Genomic DNA, 17665 nt, shown 5'->3' on the forward strand with positions numbered 1-17665 from the left:
CTAAGAAAGGGTAGGTGTCTGTTTGCCATCAACTTCTGACTGTGTTAGTATTTGAACAGTGCTTAGCTGTAGAAGTGTCTTTGATAGAGCTGTGTGGCATGAGCTATTCCATCTCTTTATATTACTCACAGCAATCATTTTACTATATATTGAAAAGAACTCAGAAAAATGGGAATTTGGCTCTAAAGAGAATATTGAGCTAAAATACTGAACACACAAAGTATTTAGACAGCATAAAGAGAACTGTTAGGCTATAAACCGTGCAAACTGAGCTTTCCTTCGTGGCTTTCTGGTAAATAAGAGTTTTAATCAGGGCTGTAACTAAATTACTTTTCAGAATTTAAAGGAACCACTAGAAATTACCCCAGACTTACAAAAATACATAGGTTAAAGTGAAGAGCTACACTCTGAAATATTAAAGGCTCCTGAAAGAGTAAGACTGGCTTTTGTTTCCATGAGAAAGTATACAGAATGTGTTTGCAAAAACAAAACATGCAAACAAAAAAAATGCAAACCCCAAAAAACCTCACAAGAAGAGTTCTTCCAAACTGGCCTTTGCTGACTCTTGAGGACGGCTGGGTATCTCCATCCACTTACATGTAAAGGCAGGAATATGAATATTTCTCCTGCCTCAACAAGACAGTCTGTCTCTGTTCTAGCACTGACTGGATGCAACTTCATTCCTTTAACTGCTTGAGCTGTTTGATTTATTATCTTTAAAATTGGCAGTAGTTTGTCTTTTCCTTTTTCTCCTTTCAATTTTCATTCCTTCCTCTTAAAGACAGGTTAGGAAAAGCCCTTGAAAATATTTCATGTTCTGTGTTATGAAAGACAGCCCTGAAGTCTGGCGACAGATTCAACCTCTGCCAGTGACTACCAGAAAAAGACCATGGATTGCATCTCTCAATAATTTAGTGGGAACACACAGTAATAGGCCATACCTATTTATGAGACATCAAACCCCCGAAAGTATCTGTTCTTCACAACTTTATTCTTTATGTTAATTTAGCAACAACTGTGGTAAAAGAAATCACTTACCCATTGGTATTGACTTCTAGCTGAGTTAAAAACCCTAAGACATCAGATTGCATCAGAGTCTGCTCAAGGGTAGGATTCCTCCCGTGTAAGATGTGACAGTCTTCACAGAAATCTCCTCAAGTCTTCCCTTCCTCCCTGTTGAAGAGAGAAGGAAGGAATCCTACCTCCAGTTCAAGTCTTGACAGATTTAGTGACTGTTGCAGAGAGAGTTCTTGTCAGGAGAGATTCTGCAGGACATTTCCTTATCTAGCTCAGCAGCTGGTACCTGTCCACATCAGCATATCCTCAGGCCATTTGTGGCCACAGCTGGAAAGAGTCCTGTAGTCTTCAGTAACTCTTCCCCTGAAAGCCTTTGGAGCTCATGTTGGTTCCTTTCCTTTCATGTGTAGATATTCCATTGTTTTAGGATTAGAGATTCAATGGTGGGGAGGGAGGAAAGTGTGATTTCCTCCAGCTGCCTAGGACTAAACATTCTGTACAAGACTGGAAAACATGAGGGCAGTTCATGAAAGTAATTAATACTGTCTCCTTTTGGCTTGGAGACTGTGTGTGTCTAATCTGAAGAACTGATATGGACAGCAGACATAACATCTTCTACTGATTGTTAAGGAATTTCTTCATTATTTCTTCAAAAGAATCACAAATCAGTTAAATATAACATAATGGACCCTGGCATATTACTGCTGCAGACTTTAATTTATCCATATACAAGAGTCATTCCTTAAAGAAACATTTTTGTGAGCTGCGCTTTCCACATTTCTGGGTTGCTTTATCTTCAAGCCTTAAACCCAGAAAAGTTAATTTTCTTGTCTCCATTGGCCCAAGCCAATAGATGGCTGTGATACCACACTATTCCCATAGCCCTCTTAAGCCTTGCTTTTACAGGATGATCACATTCCAGAAACCCTGTGTTCTCTTAACTTGTGATTATTGTGAATAAAGATTCTGAAATACTCAAAAGCTTTAATCTGTTAGGCACATTAGCCAAGGGTTCCAGCAAGCCATTCTGGTTTGTTAGGTTATTTGGTTAGTTGAAGGAGGGGCTGGTGAGGTTTTCCACATGAAAGATGTCAGCTCCAAACAAGTTGATAAGACTAAAGAACAGCACAAAGCCAACTGGAAATGATAGGTTGGCTTCTAGAAGAAAAACATCACCTTAGTAGACCACCAGACTAAAGCAGATTTGCCCAGGCCCAGCACCATGGTAGTACTGCTTACTGTCTAGGCAGTGTGTGATTTAGGGGAGTGTAGGTCCTTTGGCATCCTGTTAAGGCAGTAAAATTGAAGTGCTTTTGAGGAGGTATGTGAAGCTGTTAGGGGCTTCGTTTTCATTTGTCAAACATTGTAAAAAACTTTCTTCTGGTGCAGAATCACTTCAAGGCTTTCCCCTAACCTCTCTCCCCAAAGAAGTTCATTCTGTCAGTGGTTGTGTTGCACCCAGCTCTTCTCCTTTCTCCCACCTTGTCCATACAACAGTTCTTGTACAGCTGTTTCTCAGATTTCGAAAGCCACACTCTGAGAATGGATTCTTGCAGGTTAACTAATCATTCAGCAAAGTGGCCAGCTGCCAATCTGAAGTATCTGCTTTTCAAGAAATTTTGGCTTTGGAAGCATTCTTTGGAGGAAGCAGGCAACAGGTTTGCTTCCAAATGATAAGCAAATATTGCTATGCATATTCCTGCCTCTTCAAGCAAATGGGCAGGAATAAGCAGCAGCATGTTTTCTACAAGAGGGGGAAAGAACTACCCCATTAACAACAGAGATGAGTCTGGTGCTGTGCTCCTTCTGTGTAGAAGGTTTTAAAACAGACAATGAGATATGAATTGGAAGCCACAGCCTTTCAGTGTGCTAAATGACACAATTATCAGTGTGACAACCATAATGATGCGCCTGCCTTCAGCTGGCTAAAGTAAAGATTGATGAAATAAGATGCGATGGAAAAATCCTAATACCGTAAATTTGTGTTCCCGTGAAAAGTTTGTGTATTTCCCAGAGTTATTTTCATCTCTGCTTACAGGGGTAAAGTCAGAATGGAATTAGAAAGGGAAATGCTACTTGGGAATCTGCTGTTGCCACTCTCATTTATGTTCGTGCTGCTATTCTAATGGAGCTGCTGCAGTTTAGGGAATCTGTTACTTGGAAATGGACATTATATCGTTTCCTTAAAAAGAAAGACGTCTGTTCTTCAAGAAGTGATTGTACCGAGTTGTACTAACCCTTAACACTGGGAGGAGAGACTTCCTGGCAAGCATCCCGTTGCTGGCAATGGGGGTCGCTGCTGCTACTAACTTCAAGAGAGGCTAAATTAAACCACACTTTATTTGAGAGGACACCTTACCTGACTGTATGAATAAGTGTTGTATTTACATGTTGTGGTGTATGAGATCGAATATTGCCTATAAAGACTTTGTCATGTACCACCTGTCTTTACTGGACTAGGTAAACTGTTGTTTAAAACAAAGACAGTTCAAATCTGTACACAGTGCAGTTGGTTTTCACTTTAACACTGAATGCATCATCTGTGTTTGATGACGGTTTTAAGCATCATCAGTTTCATGCTGTCTCTTTACATCACTGATTTTAAGAGTAGTTACAACAAGTAGCAATCACATCTCACTTCAGCTTTGTAATTAGAAAACACTCTTTTGTTTTACTTTTTTTTCATTGTATTTTTTTGTTTCTGTTGTTACGGGGATTTTTTTAGGCCATTTTGACCCTTACAACCTTGCACCTTTTGCAGACACAAATAAATTATTTATATATGGCAGCTTGCTTTTAGTTATCATTTAATTTTTTTCCCCCTTTTTAAGCTGCAGTGAAACCCTTGTCTCCTGTAGAGCCGCTGAAGCTACTAAATAATTTGGAATCACATATGAATTCAGATACAGAAAAGCAGGACTGCAGCCAAAATTGTGATAAATCTGAAGAAAATGACTCTAATCCAAAAGAGAATGCTGCTGATAAAAGCAGGACTGAATATTTGTATGAAGATCCTGAGATGGAGAGAAAAAAAGACGGTACTGCTGATGAAGGTATTTCTACAGGGACTGAAGAAAGAATGTGTTGTCAGCATGAAGGGGAAGTTGAAGAACTCAAGCAGAGCAATATGGATGGAGTAGAGGTTTCACAGTCTCCCTCTGAGGATGCATTACATTCAAAAATCAAGCATAGGCTAGCCCAGCTCCACATATCAACAGATTTAAACTTCACATCTGGTCTGGCGGCGCAAGTTGCTGCCAGGTCTTTCACTTTTACTACAATGCAAGAAGAGACTTTTGGAGATGAGGAGGAGGAGGAGGAGGAAGAGAAGACACAGAAGTGTGAAGACCTGGTAGAGGACTGTCAGAATGAAGATAGAGGTTCTGAAAGTGAAGGCAAAATGTAAGTCTGAGCTGAACTTTGTTAAACAACATCAGGCAATTTGATGGAAAAAACTAAGGTGGGAGTTTGAAGATGAAAATACTGGATGGAAAAAAAAGGGAGACCTAAATATAATACATCCTGTTCCCTAAGTCTGATACACTACATAGGACACTTCTAAGTATATTGAAAATTTGAAGGTAAGAGAAGTTTAGGCTGCATCTGAAAAAGTTGGCTGTTCCCTTTTTTAAGATCCTAGTGGAGGTTTTGAAATTTACTTTTGTGTCTTCTGTTTTATTTATTTATATTATAATGTATTGTGGGGTTTTGTTTCTGAAAAGAAAGAAGAACAATGTCTTGAATTATGTCAGACTCCAGGTTTTTTTGCTCTCTGGTTCTGTTGTCGTGGTATCAATGTTTGCTCCAGCAGAAAAGCCAGGACATTTCTATTGGAAGAACCTGAACTGTTCCCTGTGATCTCCCACCACCACTTTTGTTTCACTTCTTGTGTTTGCAGTGCATTGGCTAAGCCACCGTGGGCATTTGTGATTCTGTGGCTAGTGATGTGGCTCCCAACGAAAATGTAGAATTTTAAATAAAAACTTGAAAGAGCTAGTATTTGATGTGTCCTGGGGCATGGGGCTGAACTAGTGTAGTCATGCTTCATATTAAGGTTTACTTAGAATTTTATGAAGGGTTAATAAATAATTTCTACAAGTTGTAATTCATGTTAGAGAAATGTGTAGTATGTGTTAGGGAGGGCTGTAAGCACACCAGTAGAAAGTACTATAGACAGCTAGAAGCTATCTGTTGGATTGATAATAGATGACAAGTAAATACCTATTTATTAAAGCAGCTACTAATTATTTGTTAACCTTTTGTAAACTGAACCTTAATATAATTGTTTCATTTGATCTAATGATCGAGTGTACATTTTTGTGTATGTCCTAAAGTAATTTTCTTACAGCAAAATTATCTGAGTGTTTAACAGTATTTTGTTTAAACAGCATACTTGGTTTTCTCTATTGTTGTGTCATTTTCCTTTAGATCACAACTGTAACCTGTGTGATCAAGAATCCATGAGAGAACAAGAATTGTGTATTTTTTTATGGTGTATCTTGTAACTTAGTTGACACTGAATATGGACGTTCGGTGTTATGTGGGTTGATTTCTTCCCTGTCGTGGTGTTATGAGGAGCAGTAAACCGGTGCTTACCCCACAAAGAGGCTGGTTAATGGTTTCACTGCCTTCTCTTCCTTTCGCCCCCGACACAAGATGAAGCAAAGGTCTCACGTCTCAAATGGCGAGAGAGCTGCCTCTTTGTATGGAATACTCTGCTTGGACCTGGATACATTCCCAGTCACAAAGCACCTCATCAATTCCTTAGGAAATTTATTGTCTCTTGCTGATTCTATAGAATAAAGGGGGGGTTAGATGCAAGTGGTTCTGGGCAATATCTTTTCCTAGGGTGGGAAGTGGGGAAGCTAATGAAGGTCAGCAGGTTAGGGTGGAAATCTTGACTGTATGTCAGAAAACAAGTGCTTTCTTTCAACCTCCCTCTCTTTTAGTAGTGATTTTATATGAACACTGTTAAATATGTGGATTTTTTCACAGACTAAATTGGTAAATATCAAATGATAGAGAAGGGAATATGTGACTTACACTGTTCTTTAACAATATAATGCCTGTCTTCTCCCTCACACACAGATTTGTGGAAGAAAATGTTTTGCCATTCTTCATTAACCAGTAACACTGTGTTTGTGCCCTTAGTTTTGTGTGTCTGCAAGCTGAATGGATGATGTCTTGGGGAACTTGTAAAGGAAACAAAAAGGGTCTTTCTCATAGTGTATTCAGACACTAACCCTCCTCTTAGTATTATATTCTTCTGTAACCTGAAAAGGTTAGGCTAAGATGGTAAAACTCTGTTTTATTTTCTCTGTGGTAAGCAATTTTTTTTTCTCAAGTCTAGAACAACTGCTTTGGATAAATTGTGCTTGAAGCATTGTCCATGCTTCTGAAAAAAAAAAGTCTTCCTCATCCTGGACTTGAGATTCTTGAGTTCACAAAGTGCCCAGATATTTTTTGTTCCTAGTTAATCGTTCTGACTGCCTAAACGTATGCTCCATTAATATTTTTGTATGAGCTCATCTACCAGTATCTCATGATCTGATGTTGTGTATCCCAGAAATGATACTCCTGAACTTTTCCCATGGGATCCAAATCTTAGTTTACAATGTGTATGGCTATGATACCAACCTGGAAAAATTACCAGATTTAGGACACAAATTATCTGTCCCCATTGTTCTGGATTAAGTCAGTAGCAGCCTGAGGGCTTTGCATTGCTGCTAAAATAGGTTCCAGATCTCACATTTATAAAGGTTGCCACCTCTTTACTGCTTTGCTGCAGTCCTTAGCAAAAGTTTGGTGGCTCACTTGGGACCTAGTTTTATGGCACATGGGTCTTGGTAATGAAACTGGCCTAAGAAACCCCATATGTCATTCGCTGTTCATTTCCACTCATCAACTGGGTCAACACAGGTTTTTGTGGCCATGTTGTCAACCGGCTCATGAGTGCACTTGGGGTCAAAACCCCACCCTTTTTAGGGACTGCTGTTCATTGTTAGTATTGTGGTGATGCAGTTCAGAGTGTTTATCTCCCAGCAGCTGTATCAGCCCAGAATGGGTGTTGCTGATGTGAGCCTTAGGATTGTTTATTGTTGGCAAAGATGGTGTAGTGGGAAATTACAGCCTTGACATTAGAAATGGACATGAACAAAGGATGACTTTTTAGAGCAAGTTCTGGTCCTAGTTTGAGCAAATAGATTTTCTACAAGCGACTTAGCTGATTTCCTATCATTTTACGTAATGCAGTCTTAGAAGAAGACTTACTTAGAAGCACATACGAACACCTGGGCTCGCTTGCTTTCTCTGCCTCTCATCACATCTATATATAACAGCCATCAGGTCATTTGTTTTGATTTATTTAATATTCTCCTTCCAGAAAAACATGGCTGACAGCATACAGCACACAAAGCATGGCCTCCCTTGATTTGACAGCCAGGTGCCATCTACATATAAATAGTCTTTTATAATCAGATTTCCTCATAATTATGTCATTGGAAAGGACTGTGTGTGTGCACTGTAGATTCCTTCAAGAACCTGACACATTTCTTGGCAATCATAATTTATTGTTGCCCTTAAAATAATACATATGAACACACTGAAGCGTGCATTTAGCACTAAAGAGTTGTGTTAATATATTGAGCGTGTCGAGGTCGGAGTGCTGTCTCTTGTATTCTTTGGCTTGTTACCTTAAAAAGGGATTTTTGTAAAAGCAGAACATTTACTTAGAGCTTTTAACTTCTTGAAACGTTAAGCAGGAAATCCATACTAAATAATGGTTATGCCAAAGGCAATCAGCAGCCAGAATTCTTTGCGAAGAGCAGAGCTAACAATAAATGCATTTTCCCTATTCCATTCCAATTAGCAGCTCTCTGAAGTTGTAAAGGAGCAAGTAATTACACAGCGTTAACTAATGTCTTCTCCTCCTGTGCTACCTGGAATGCACTGCAATGATGGTGTTTGCTTCTTAGGTTGGATTGCAGTCTAGCACTACATCTTTTACGTCACAACTTCACAGCTAAAGATCTAGTAAACGCTTAAATGGGAGCAGAGATTTGTGAGAAGATTACTTGTCCCTTTTTTAACTGTATGTCTTTGTGACACAAATGAAACAGTGGTGCAAGTTTTGAGAATTACAGATAACAGAGCATCTTTCAAACTGAATCAAATGTGCCTGTGTCAGCTGAAAGCAAGATTTACAACTGTGAAGGCTTCTGCTTTTGGTTGCAATAAAGAGAGAGTTTTACTCCTGACAGAGGAGTAAGCATAGTTTTTTTCCTTTCTTTTTTTAAACAGGGAGTCAAGTATACTGAACTGCCCTTGTTCTTTCAGGTGTTTAGTAAAGGGCTGCTCTTGTTCTGCAGGTGGCTTGTTCCAGGGCTAATTGCTCTTCAGAATTAACAGGGTTTTGTCCTCTCTCATCTGTGGGCAGTGTGAGAAAGGCACTTGGTCAGTGTAAAGCGTCAGGCTACTCTAGGATCTTGTTTGTGACAGGGACTAATAGCAGATGCTGAGGGCAGAGTATGAGAAAAGGGAGATCCTGTAGTGATGTTTCCTGAGGCTACTCCCTAACAATGTGTGGCTTTGGGACTTGGTGAGCCAGTGGTGGTGGCTGTCAGCTGAACAGCTCCTGTTGGAATTCTCTTCCATAATTTTGTCCAGTCTCATGTTTGGATGGTTATTACTAGTCCCAATACGAGTATGTGCTCATCTTTATTACAACCTTCTACAAACAAGAGGATTTGTCAATAATGGTTTTTAACTTTCTATTTTAAACTGAGCAAGCCCACTTCTCGCAGTCCTTCCACAGTTTTCCACCTTTTGGTTGCTTTCCTTAGAAATCTGTCCAGTTTTTGAAGTATAATGACCAAAGTGTGAGGCAGTACTTCAGACATAACCTCAGCAGTGCTGAGTATGGAGTAATAATCACCTCCCGTAAAACACTGAACCATTCAAATATAGTTGAGTCCATACAGGGAAAAAACTTTTTCAGATCTTTTACCCCTAGCTAGCAGGGTGACAAATGAAAATATTTGGTCTTACGGAGGAGAAATATTTATTCACTGTCAGCAGGATTTGGCTGGACAATGTTTTTCTTTGCTAACAAAACACAAAGTTGTTAAATCAAAATGATCTTCCAACAGCTGCCACCTGGTCTAACACAAACTAAAGATGCCAAACAGCGCTTGTTTAAATTTCAGCTTGACTTTTCAGAGCTGTTCTGGTCTCTGACGAATAAGCATGTATGACAAAATATATTATCACACAAGAAACATGCTGGTGAATATGTGGGTGTCAGGTCAAACTGAAGGCTTCTGTGGCTAATTTTTAAGATGCTTGGAGGTGTGATTTATTTATATTCTCTTGACAGTTAATTCCTTCACATATGTGTTTTTACCACCCTGAATTTTAAATGCCAAAAAATACACTTTGATTTATTTGATTTGGAAATTTGTGCACTAATCACATAATTGGTAATGGTACTGTAGCTGTGATAATAAGACAAGGCCATAGGTAGGGCTGAAATCTACGTACCATGAACTGTGCTTTGTAGACAGATGTAACAGTATAGTTTGAGCTTTAGATCAGTATGCAACTGTTACTGATATTCTGCCTCACCTTTCATATTGCCATCTCTTATGTTATTGGCAAATTTGTCAGAATAAAACTTGACTCAACAACTTGAATGCTCTATTAGCCCACATTACACTTTCTGAATTGAACATAGGATTTGGAAGATGTGATTATAATTTAGTGGATGAGGAAAAGGAGTTTGTTTCTCTGCTTCTAAGTGGCTTATTTTGAAAGGGTTGCATAGGACCAAAACTTGAATTCTTTCACATGCTCAGCATACTTTGACCTTTATACCTTCTCAGCTTTTAATGTTAAGGTCTGCTGTGTCTTATTCCACAGAGTCTCTACCAACTGTTTATTATACTGCCGGTAAAACTGGAGTTATTGTGCATGTTTTTTTCTGCTGACTGTTTTCATCCTTCTGGTCCCTCCAACACCAGTAGTCCTCTCCCTTTACCAACACTCACAAGAGATTCTGATTTTAAAATAATACACAAAGTCTTTGTGTGTGTGTATGTGTAACACAGCTGGATTCTTCTGGATCTTCAGCATTGCAATGATCTTAAGGTCCTTTCCAATCCTATGATTCTATGATTCTATGACTAGATCTAGAAATGTATACTGGCTTCCCCACTTGACTCGAGAACTGAAACAGAAGGCAGGCACCACAAAATGAAAACAATAGTATATAGTGGCTCAAATTTATGCCACATTTTTGGTGTATATTGGCTTTTATAAGTCATTCTGACTTATTGAAAAACACCAGTTGTGTTTTCGAAAGAATGTAGTTCTAGTACAAGGTCCCAAAATAAATGTCATTAGTTGGCTTGAATTGTGCTCAAATCTTAATATTTAAAGATTGCTTCCTGACCTTCTTCAGCTGCATGGAAGTGAACTGAAAATCATCTCAAATTTCCAAACAGAGTGACCAATGCTGTCGTTACTTTGTGCTATTAAAAAAAGATCCATTCCTAAATAACGAAAAAGAAAAAACTCAGTGCTTAGGATCTTCTGGAGTCATTACTAACAGAGAATTGTGCATTTGGTCCCAATAGAAGCACCATAAATGAGTTTTATTATACTACTACTAATAAAAAAATACTATAAATGTATTATGGGATAAAAGCCAGAAATCTATGAATTGTCCTCCAGGTCTTTCATCCAAAGCCACAGCTGGTCAGATTTAAACAAGTTCATGCTGCCTGTTCCTGCACTGCTTGCTATGACATGCTCGCTTTGTACTCACTTTTAATGTCCTGCCATGAGTGTTCACAGTCTGTATGCACCTGTGTGCTCAAGGTCTGCAAAGCTTATAGAGATCATGGAACAGTGCTGAGTGAAACCTATACAGAAGCAGGATGGCTCACAAGCATTTTGCGTCTCTGTCTTGCTCTATTGCAGCATTCATGCCCTATGCCATCCCACTCATAAACCTTTTCTTTCCCAGCCTTCCTATTCGTAGGCCACACAAACCAGTTGTGGAGGGGTTTGGTTTATTTGTTTATCACGTAGGTACTAGCCTTTAATACACCAGGTAATATATCTCTAGTAGAGGTTTAAACATCAGTGGCCACAGTGCAAAAGCCAGAGCCTGAGCACATGGGCTGGAGAAGCCCTTCTGCTTTGAGCACTGTGGGGAGGGGTGTATTGAGGTGATTGACAATGGGGGGTGCTAAGCCAGGCTTGATGACTGTGGGTATCTTTCAAAGCTCCATTTTTTGCTTGGTCAGTTCTTTCCTCTGGTGGTCTCCCTCTTCCCTCTTAGCAGTGTTCAGTTCTTCTCTGCATTCTGTGGCCAGATCTTTAGGAACTTGGCCACTTTTTCCCTTCATTTCTGAACGAGTTGTCAAAACTTTATGAAATGGCAGAGATTAGAGAGAATCTGCACCAAGGCACTGCTGCATGTTCCCAGTCACAAGCTCACGAACAGAAGGGTTCTTAGGGCCGGTAGCTTGTCTGTCCCGATTTTTCTTCCCGGGAGCTTTGACCTACATTTCAATCCGGCCCTCCTGTTCCCTCCTGGACTTCAGAACATTCACTTCCAGAACGATCATAATATGGTAGTGTCTCCTCAAGGAGGCTGATCCTTGGAACACGTGTTCTGTTCCTCATTACAGGAGCTTTACTTGTTCTTTCCCACAGGAAGGTGACACAGTTACAGCTGAGTCTGTGTTCTCCTAAACAAGCTTACTTCCTGCAGTAGGGGGTGAAAACACGCTCTCCAGCTGCTATGCCCATGTGCATTAGCCCCACAGCTGCCTAGCTTTGAGCTCTGGAAGCTCTGGGATCCAGCAGTAGTGCTTGAACCTTTCCCACTCTCAGAAAGCAAGTCAGAACATGGTTACTACTAAATATCCCCTGAATTGAACCATTTTGAATTTATATTGAGCGGCATTAATGCATTGTTTCTTAATTTGAGGGGTTTGTGTGTTTTCTTTATATACATAGACACACTTCATACTGTACCTGTGCATTGCCAGGTATCACGTTGAAAGGCTTGTCTAGCAAAGAGGTGTTTTTTTTCATATCAAACTTTCCAGTTACTTAGTAGGTAAACAAAATCCTAATTCTTGCTATCTAATGGCAAAAGAACTGAATTCTGTTCTGCCAAGCAGGCTGGGTGGAAGTATTTAAAAGGCACACTGGTTTTACACCCTTTTCGCATAAATTTCACATAGAAAAGCTATTTAACCTTCTTTTCTCTTACCAAGGCTTTGCACGTGAGCTGCTGTGAGTGCCTGTGTGTCAGTCTGCCCTTTCTTAAACACGTAAACAATCACAGAATCACAGAATACCGGGTTAGAAAGGACCTCAAGGATCATCTGGTCCAACTCTTCTAGGCAAGCATGATATAGACTAAATGTCTCAGCACCCTGTCCAGCTGGATCTTAGAAGTGTCCAACACTGGGGAGTCCAACACTTCCCTGGGGAAATTATTCCAATGACTGACTGTTACCATTGTCAGCAGTAACTTGTGCCCATTACCCCTTGTCTTTTCCATGTGACTGCTTGTGTAAAGGGAGTCTCCTGCTTCTTTGTAGCCACCCTTTAAATACATGTTCCTCAACATTTCCTGCCTGTTAAGTCTTGGCATTTCCCAAAACAGGGGCTAAAGGCAGCATAGATTGCCAAGGAAACCACAGGGAAGGGAAAGAAAAGAATCTTGATAAGTTGCTGTTTAATTGGTTAATAAATGAGAGCTAAAATGTTAGAGGAAGTGTTCAAAAGAACAAACTACAGCAAGAGACTTCTGGCAGGGCTACAGAGGGAAATCACATGTGACACACTCTGAAGTCTGCAGACACTGGGAAGCACCCACAATTTCTCTTCAGTGTGAGGTGGAGACAGCAAACCTTCACCAGACTGGCAGTCTTCAGCAGCTCTTTAAAAAAGCCTCTATTTTACCTACATTTCATTTCCACAGAAAGACTCGGTCCTGTGCTGGGGTGCAAGCTGTACGTAAGCCGATCTTTGTATCTCTTCCCTGCGGCTGCACCGAACACCCATGTAGCTTGGATCCACTGGAAGCCTCCACTGCACCTACCTTGCCAACTGCTGATGCTTCTTTAAACACAGCTGGTGAGATCCACCTCAGCAGGTTTAGATCAGCAGGCATGAAGCCTGATGGCTGGCTGTGCTAAGGCTCCAAGGACTCAGGGTCTGGGTTGCATTGCAGGCAGTGGCAGGAAGACATTCCCGAGTTCTGCCCTTTCTCTGCGACAGGGTTTCTTGTGTGGGATATTTTCCCAAACCCTTTTGTTTCTCTTTTTCTTTGTTTCCCACTTCTTTCCCTTTTTCCCATGGTTATCAATCAGGACCTAAGGACTTTTTTTACATATTTGGTGATGTGCATAACCAGGATCATTTTTAAGCCATTTATTTAAGTGTTTGGCTGGCTTTCCCCCATTTTAGAAGTAGTTTTCTCAATTGTCATGTTAATCACTTTCAATGTCCTTTTGGCTGCTATTATTTCTTCAGCATCTGTAGTAAAATTCTGCCTCACTACTGCATGTATCACTTTTTCTCCTTATCCTGTATCCCTGACAGCCGCCTAGGTGGCGTGGATGTGGCTTATCCATCCTTCAATAAGTAATGATTGAATGGAACAAGGAATGCTTTTACAGGGATACATACATGCTGTATCAGCACTTTGATCTTTTATAGAGAAGTTTATTTTAATTCCTCTTTCATCCCTTAGATGAAATTAATTTTAAGCAATCCTGGCAGTAGTTTCTGCAGCATATTTTGCTGGCTCCTTAGTACAAGCACTTTAGTAATGAACCCTGGTTACTTTGTCTAAATAAGCAATGACTGAAGAAAGAACATCTTTCTGTGTGTCAGATGCTTCCAGCTGCACCTCCCATTGTCTTTCAGAGACCCATATACTGTGCAACCATGTGGCAACTATTAGTGAAGTCCCATTTAGCATCACATAAATGGCTAGGAATTGGGGGCTTTAGGAAGAGGAGACTGGTAGTTAGGAACTGGGCTTAGGTACTCTGCAGGAGATGTCTTCTGCTTGTCTAGCTGTGTGGCTCCTAAGAAACAGCCTTTGTATGCTTTGGAAGTGCCAAAATAGTGACAACAGTACAGACTGGCTCCTTTTATCGGAAGCTTTGTGGCTCCCCTCATAATGCTCCCTCATAACGCTTAGATGTTATTATTAGAACAAAGGCTGTGTTCTGCTGATGCTAGGAGCTGTGGCTGATGTACACCTCTTCCTGTAAACTTTCCCTGTATTGGTTTTAAGGTTAACAGTTAGTTGACCACTCTTCTCACTTAGGCATGGCTCACTCTCACCTATTCATATCCCCTTGAAGGAAAGCTTAGAGATGACTGGGAAAGAAAGGAAATAACGAAAGGCAAGGGGAAGCTTGGTGAGGCAGAAGTATTTATTCTTTTGTATTGAATCTTGCTGCCTAATCAGTGCATAATTGGTTGTGCAGTACAAAAGGTCTTGCTTATTTTTTGCTATTTCTAGGTTGGTTTGTTTGGTTTCATATGGAATACTGAACAGTTCCAGTTGCTGCTATTAGGAGAAGCCTGTCTACCAAGGGGGGTCTGTAATGTTTTCCTGTCCTTGGAGATGTTTTGAATGCTAAATTGCCTGTGTGTATTCTTCATAATGTACCATATGAAAATACTCTTCAGGAATTGATACTACCACTTCAGACAGTCAATATTTTCTATGTAAGAACTGTATGTTTCCTATACTGCCAAGAATGTATATAAATATCTATGAAGACTTAAGATTGTATCTTTTTGAGCAAGCCTGTTTCTTCAACCATCTAAAACTTTCTTCCTGTTTCTCAAGTTCTCTGCTAATTTATTAGACATTTGTGTTATATTGTGTACTTTTTTGTATCAGCTGTATTGCTGTATTTCTCCTTTCTGTCATTAAAACCTGTTCTTCTCATCCTTTTACTGTGCTGCTTCATATTGGAAATACATCATTATCAGGTAACCTGGTCTAGTAGAGATGGAGCCAGACCAGTCCTAAAAAGCCATTCAGACTTCCATTATATTGTTCCACTAACCCCAACATGTAATCAGTTTTACTGCATTAAGCTTTCGTAGGGTTATTTTGCAGCTTAGTCCATACTTCTTTAAGATAGTGAAGAAGAAACCAGAAAGAGATACCCATGGCATAAACAAATGGACAAGACACAAGAAATGTACTGAGAGAGGAAGTCTGTAAGTCTCATGGATGGTTACTTCTGCTGACATATGCTAAGAAACCGGTGGTCTTCCTGAGTGAAGCAAGTTTTGAGGAGAGAGATTTGGAAGAAGTATCTAAAAGGCACTTATTTCCTAGAAATGTGGCCTTCAAGTTCAGTCAGTTCTCTGTGCTGTCCCCATGCTTAACTCAGCTTTCAGTTAGATGAAGCAAAAATGAATGCAGGGTAAGACCTGTTCACTTCTGTTAGAGAAACAGCTGATGTACAAACAAGAAAATGCCATCTCCCAAGAAATTACTCCGTGAACAGATTGAGACGTGATAGTGCTTCTTCCTCCCACTGAAAAGCAAGATTGTTCCTGGTTCACTGATGCTAATCCCTTTTTATCAGTGCACGATCTTCCTTGACCTAAAGCTGTATTCTCAATAGTTTGTGCTCCACAACATAATATGCAGGAGGAAAGAGTTCGAAAGTCCACTACAATGGACCCAAGATACTAAAATAAAGCCAGTGAACAGAACATGCACATGCACCTATGTGTTGAGTATTTGGCAGGTTTTGAGGTTGGAAGATCATTTGGCAAGAGGGAAAACACCAGGAGCATCTGCTCTTGGACAGCCTATTATTTCATCTGCAATTAGACACTTACTGAAAGATTAAATGAATCACATGTTTAGCACCACCTTTATAATTATAGTAGTGTTTATGGAAATAGTTTTGTCACCTAGCCTTGGTTTTCTCTCAGACTCTTCATCACCCTTTCTTCATTCAGACTGGAGTTGTGCCCCCACTTGCACCCACTCCTCTGCTTACAGTCTGTGCATGAAAAGAACCCTGTGGAGTATCCCAGTGGTAGTATTTAAGGAAGAATGTACTACACCTCTGGTATGTGCTGTTTTCTGCTGTTGTTCAATATAAATGAAATACAGTTTTGTTAAGCTAAAAAGAAATACAAGAAAGGAACAGACTTTCTGTAAACTGCCAAAGCTAGCCAAAAGCAGCTCAGCAAAAGACTGCACACTTCATTGTGGGCTATAACCTGTGTTGCTCTTTGCTGCCACTGCTGTCAACTGCTTCTCAGCTTTTAAGAGTAGTTTAATAGATGATCATCATCATCATCACACCCTGCAAGATATATTGGTTAAATTGGTAGCGACTTTTGCAACCATACCAGGCACCACTAAATTAAAAATAATGATATGGTTCCCAAAAGCTATGTGATAAGCAAATTGCCAAAGTTGCAGTTATTTCCCCTTTCTGCTTGTCTGTTTCTGCTTTGGAAGCTTCCACAAGAGAGCTAACTAGTGTATCATGTGCTTTAGCTCCTGGGAATGCTCCCTCCATGAGCTGTATGCTCAGTATCCAGCTGTGAAGTATGTGACCATCTGCTGCTAGTTCTCCAGGTTATGCTTCTAAAGCTTCCCTGCAACTATTAATTAAATGAAGAAAGGTAGTTGCCAGAAGACACCTGACTAAAGTAATTGGCCCTTTAATTGCAATTAATTTTTTATGGATGGTGCCAAAAAGCAAATATAACAGCCCATAAAACAAATAAGTGTTAGTCAGGCGTGCACAAAAGAAATGGAGGAAGTGCCCAGGACCATCACCTCTGTTTTCTTATTCCCTCCTTGCCAGTAACTGCCAGTAAAGATTCTATAGCTCAGCAGTTTGGGTTAGACAGTCCTAACTGCTGAGTGGGACAGGAAGGAATATACAAGATGGAGAACTTGTAAACATACCAAAAAGGTGCAAATGCTTTGATATTGATACTGCTGTAGTGGCTGCTCTGAGTCATGGTGCTTTATATTTAAGAAAATGAACAAAGAAGCCAAAGGTCTCAGAATGAAGTGATTAAAAACCATGATGATGGAAAGTATAATACCTGAACTTGAAATCACTTGGAAGACAGAACCTATGAGGTAATCACTCCTTGTCTTAGCTATTTGAAGGTCTTTAGTTGACTTGCTGTACCCATTGAAAATATAGTTGGCAAAGAGCAGCTTTCCTTGAATGTGCATCTGCCAAAGAAGAGAACAAAAAGTTGCAGAATTGGCAAGAGCAACCTCTTACTCTAAATGAAGAGGACAGGTTGAGAAACAGAGAAAGAAGGTTGTTAGGTAGCCTGACTTACAACTTTGTTATGGATTACAGCTTTCACTGTTCAGGACTTTGTTGTATAAAATACTTTATTTCATTGAAGAAATTAAAAAATAACACTCATATTTGTCTATCCCTCCCAAGATTTCAGAACACAGCGTACTGGAGTGTATAAAACAGCACTTCGATGCTGCTTCATGGACTACCAAAACGCATCACCCTTCATCCCGGTGATGTTTCAGTTTAGATATGGCATGCCATGACATACTTAAAGATGAAGACAAATACATTAGGTA

The 17665-nt window shown here is 39.9% G+C and overlaps 2 protein-coding genes across 5 annotated transcripts in view; both read left to right on the forward strand.

Moving 5' to 3' along the window:
• Positions 1-5621, forward strand: part of VEZT (vezatin, adherens junctions transmembrane protein) — a 58611-nt gene extending 52990 nt beyond the window's left edge. For 2 of the 4 annotated variants that reach the window (XM_065670804.1, XM_065670812.1), the window contains exon 12: positions 3849-5621. In XM_065670804.1, the coding sequence (XP_065526876.1) occupies positions 3849-4423 (575 nt within the window). In that variant the 3' untranslated portion in view covers positions 4424-5621. The other 2 variants (XM_065670821.1, XM_065670831.1) reach the window with 1 other exon arrangement.
• SNRPF (small nuclear ribonucleoprotein polypeptide F) overlaps positions 1-17665 on the forward strand; it is a 273142-nt gene that overhangs the window by 53008 nt on the left and 202469 nt on the right. The gene's annotated exons all lie outside the window — the stretch shown is intronic.

This window comes from Lathamus discolor, chromosome 1 (genome assembly GCF_037157495.1).
Source record: "Lathamus discolor isolate bLatDis1 chromosome 1, bLatDis1.hap1, whole genome shotgun sequence".
In the NCBI taxonomy this organism is placed as follows: Eukaryota; Metazoa; Chordata; class Aves; order Psittaciformes; family Psittacidae; genus Lathamus; species Lathamus discolor.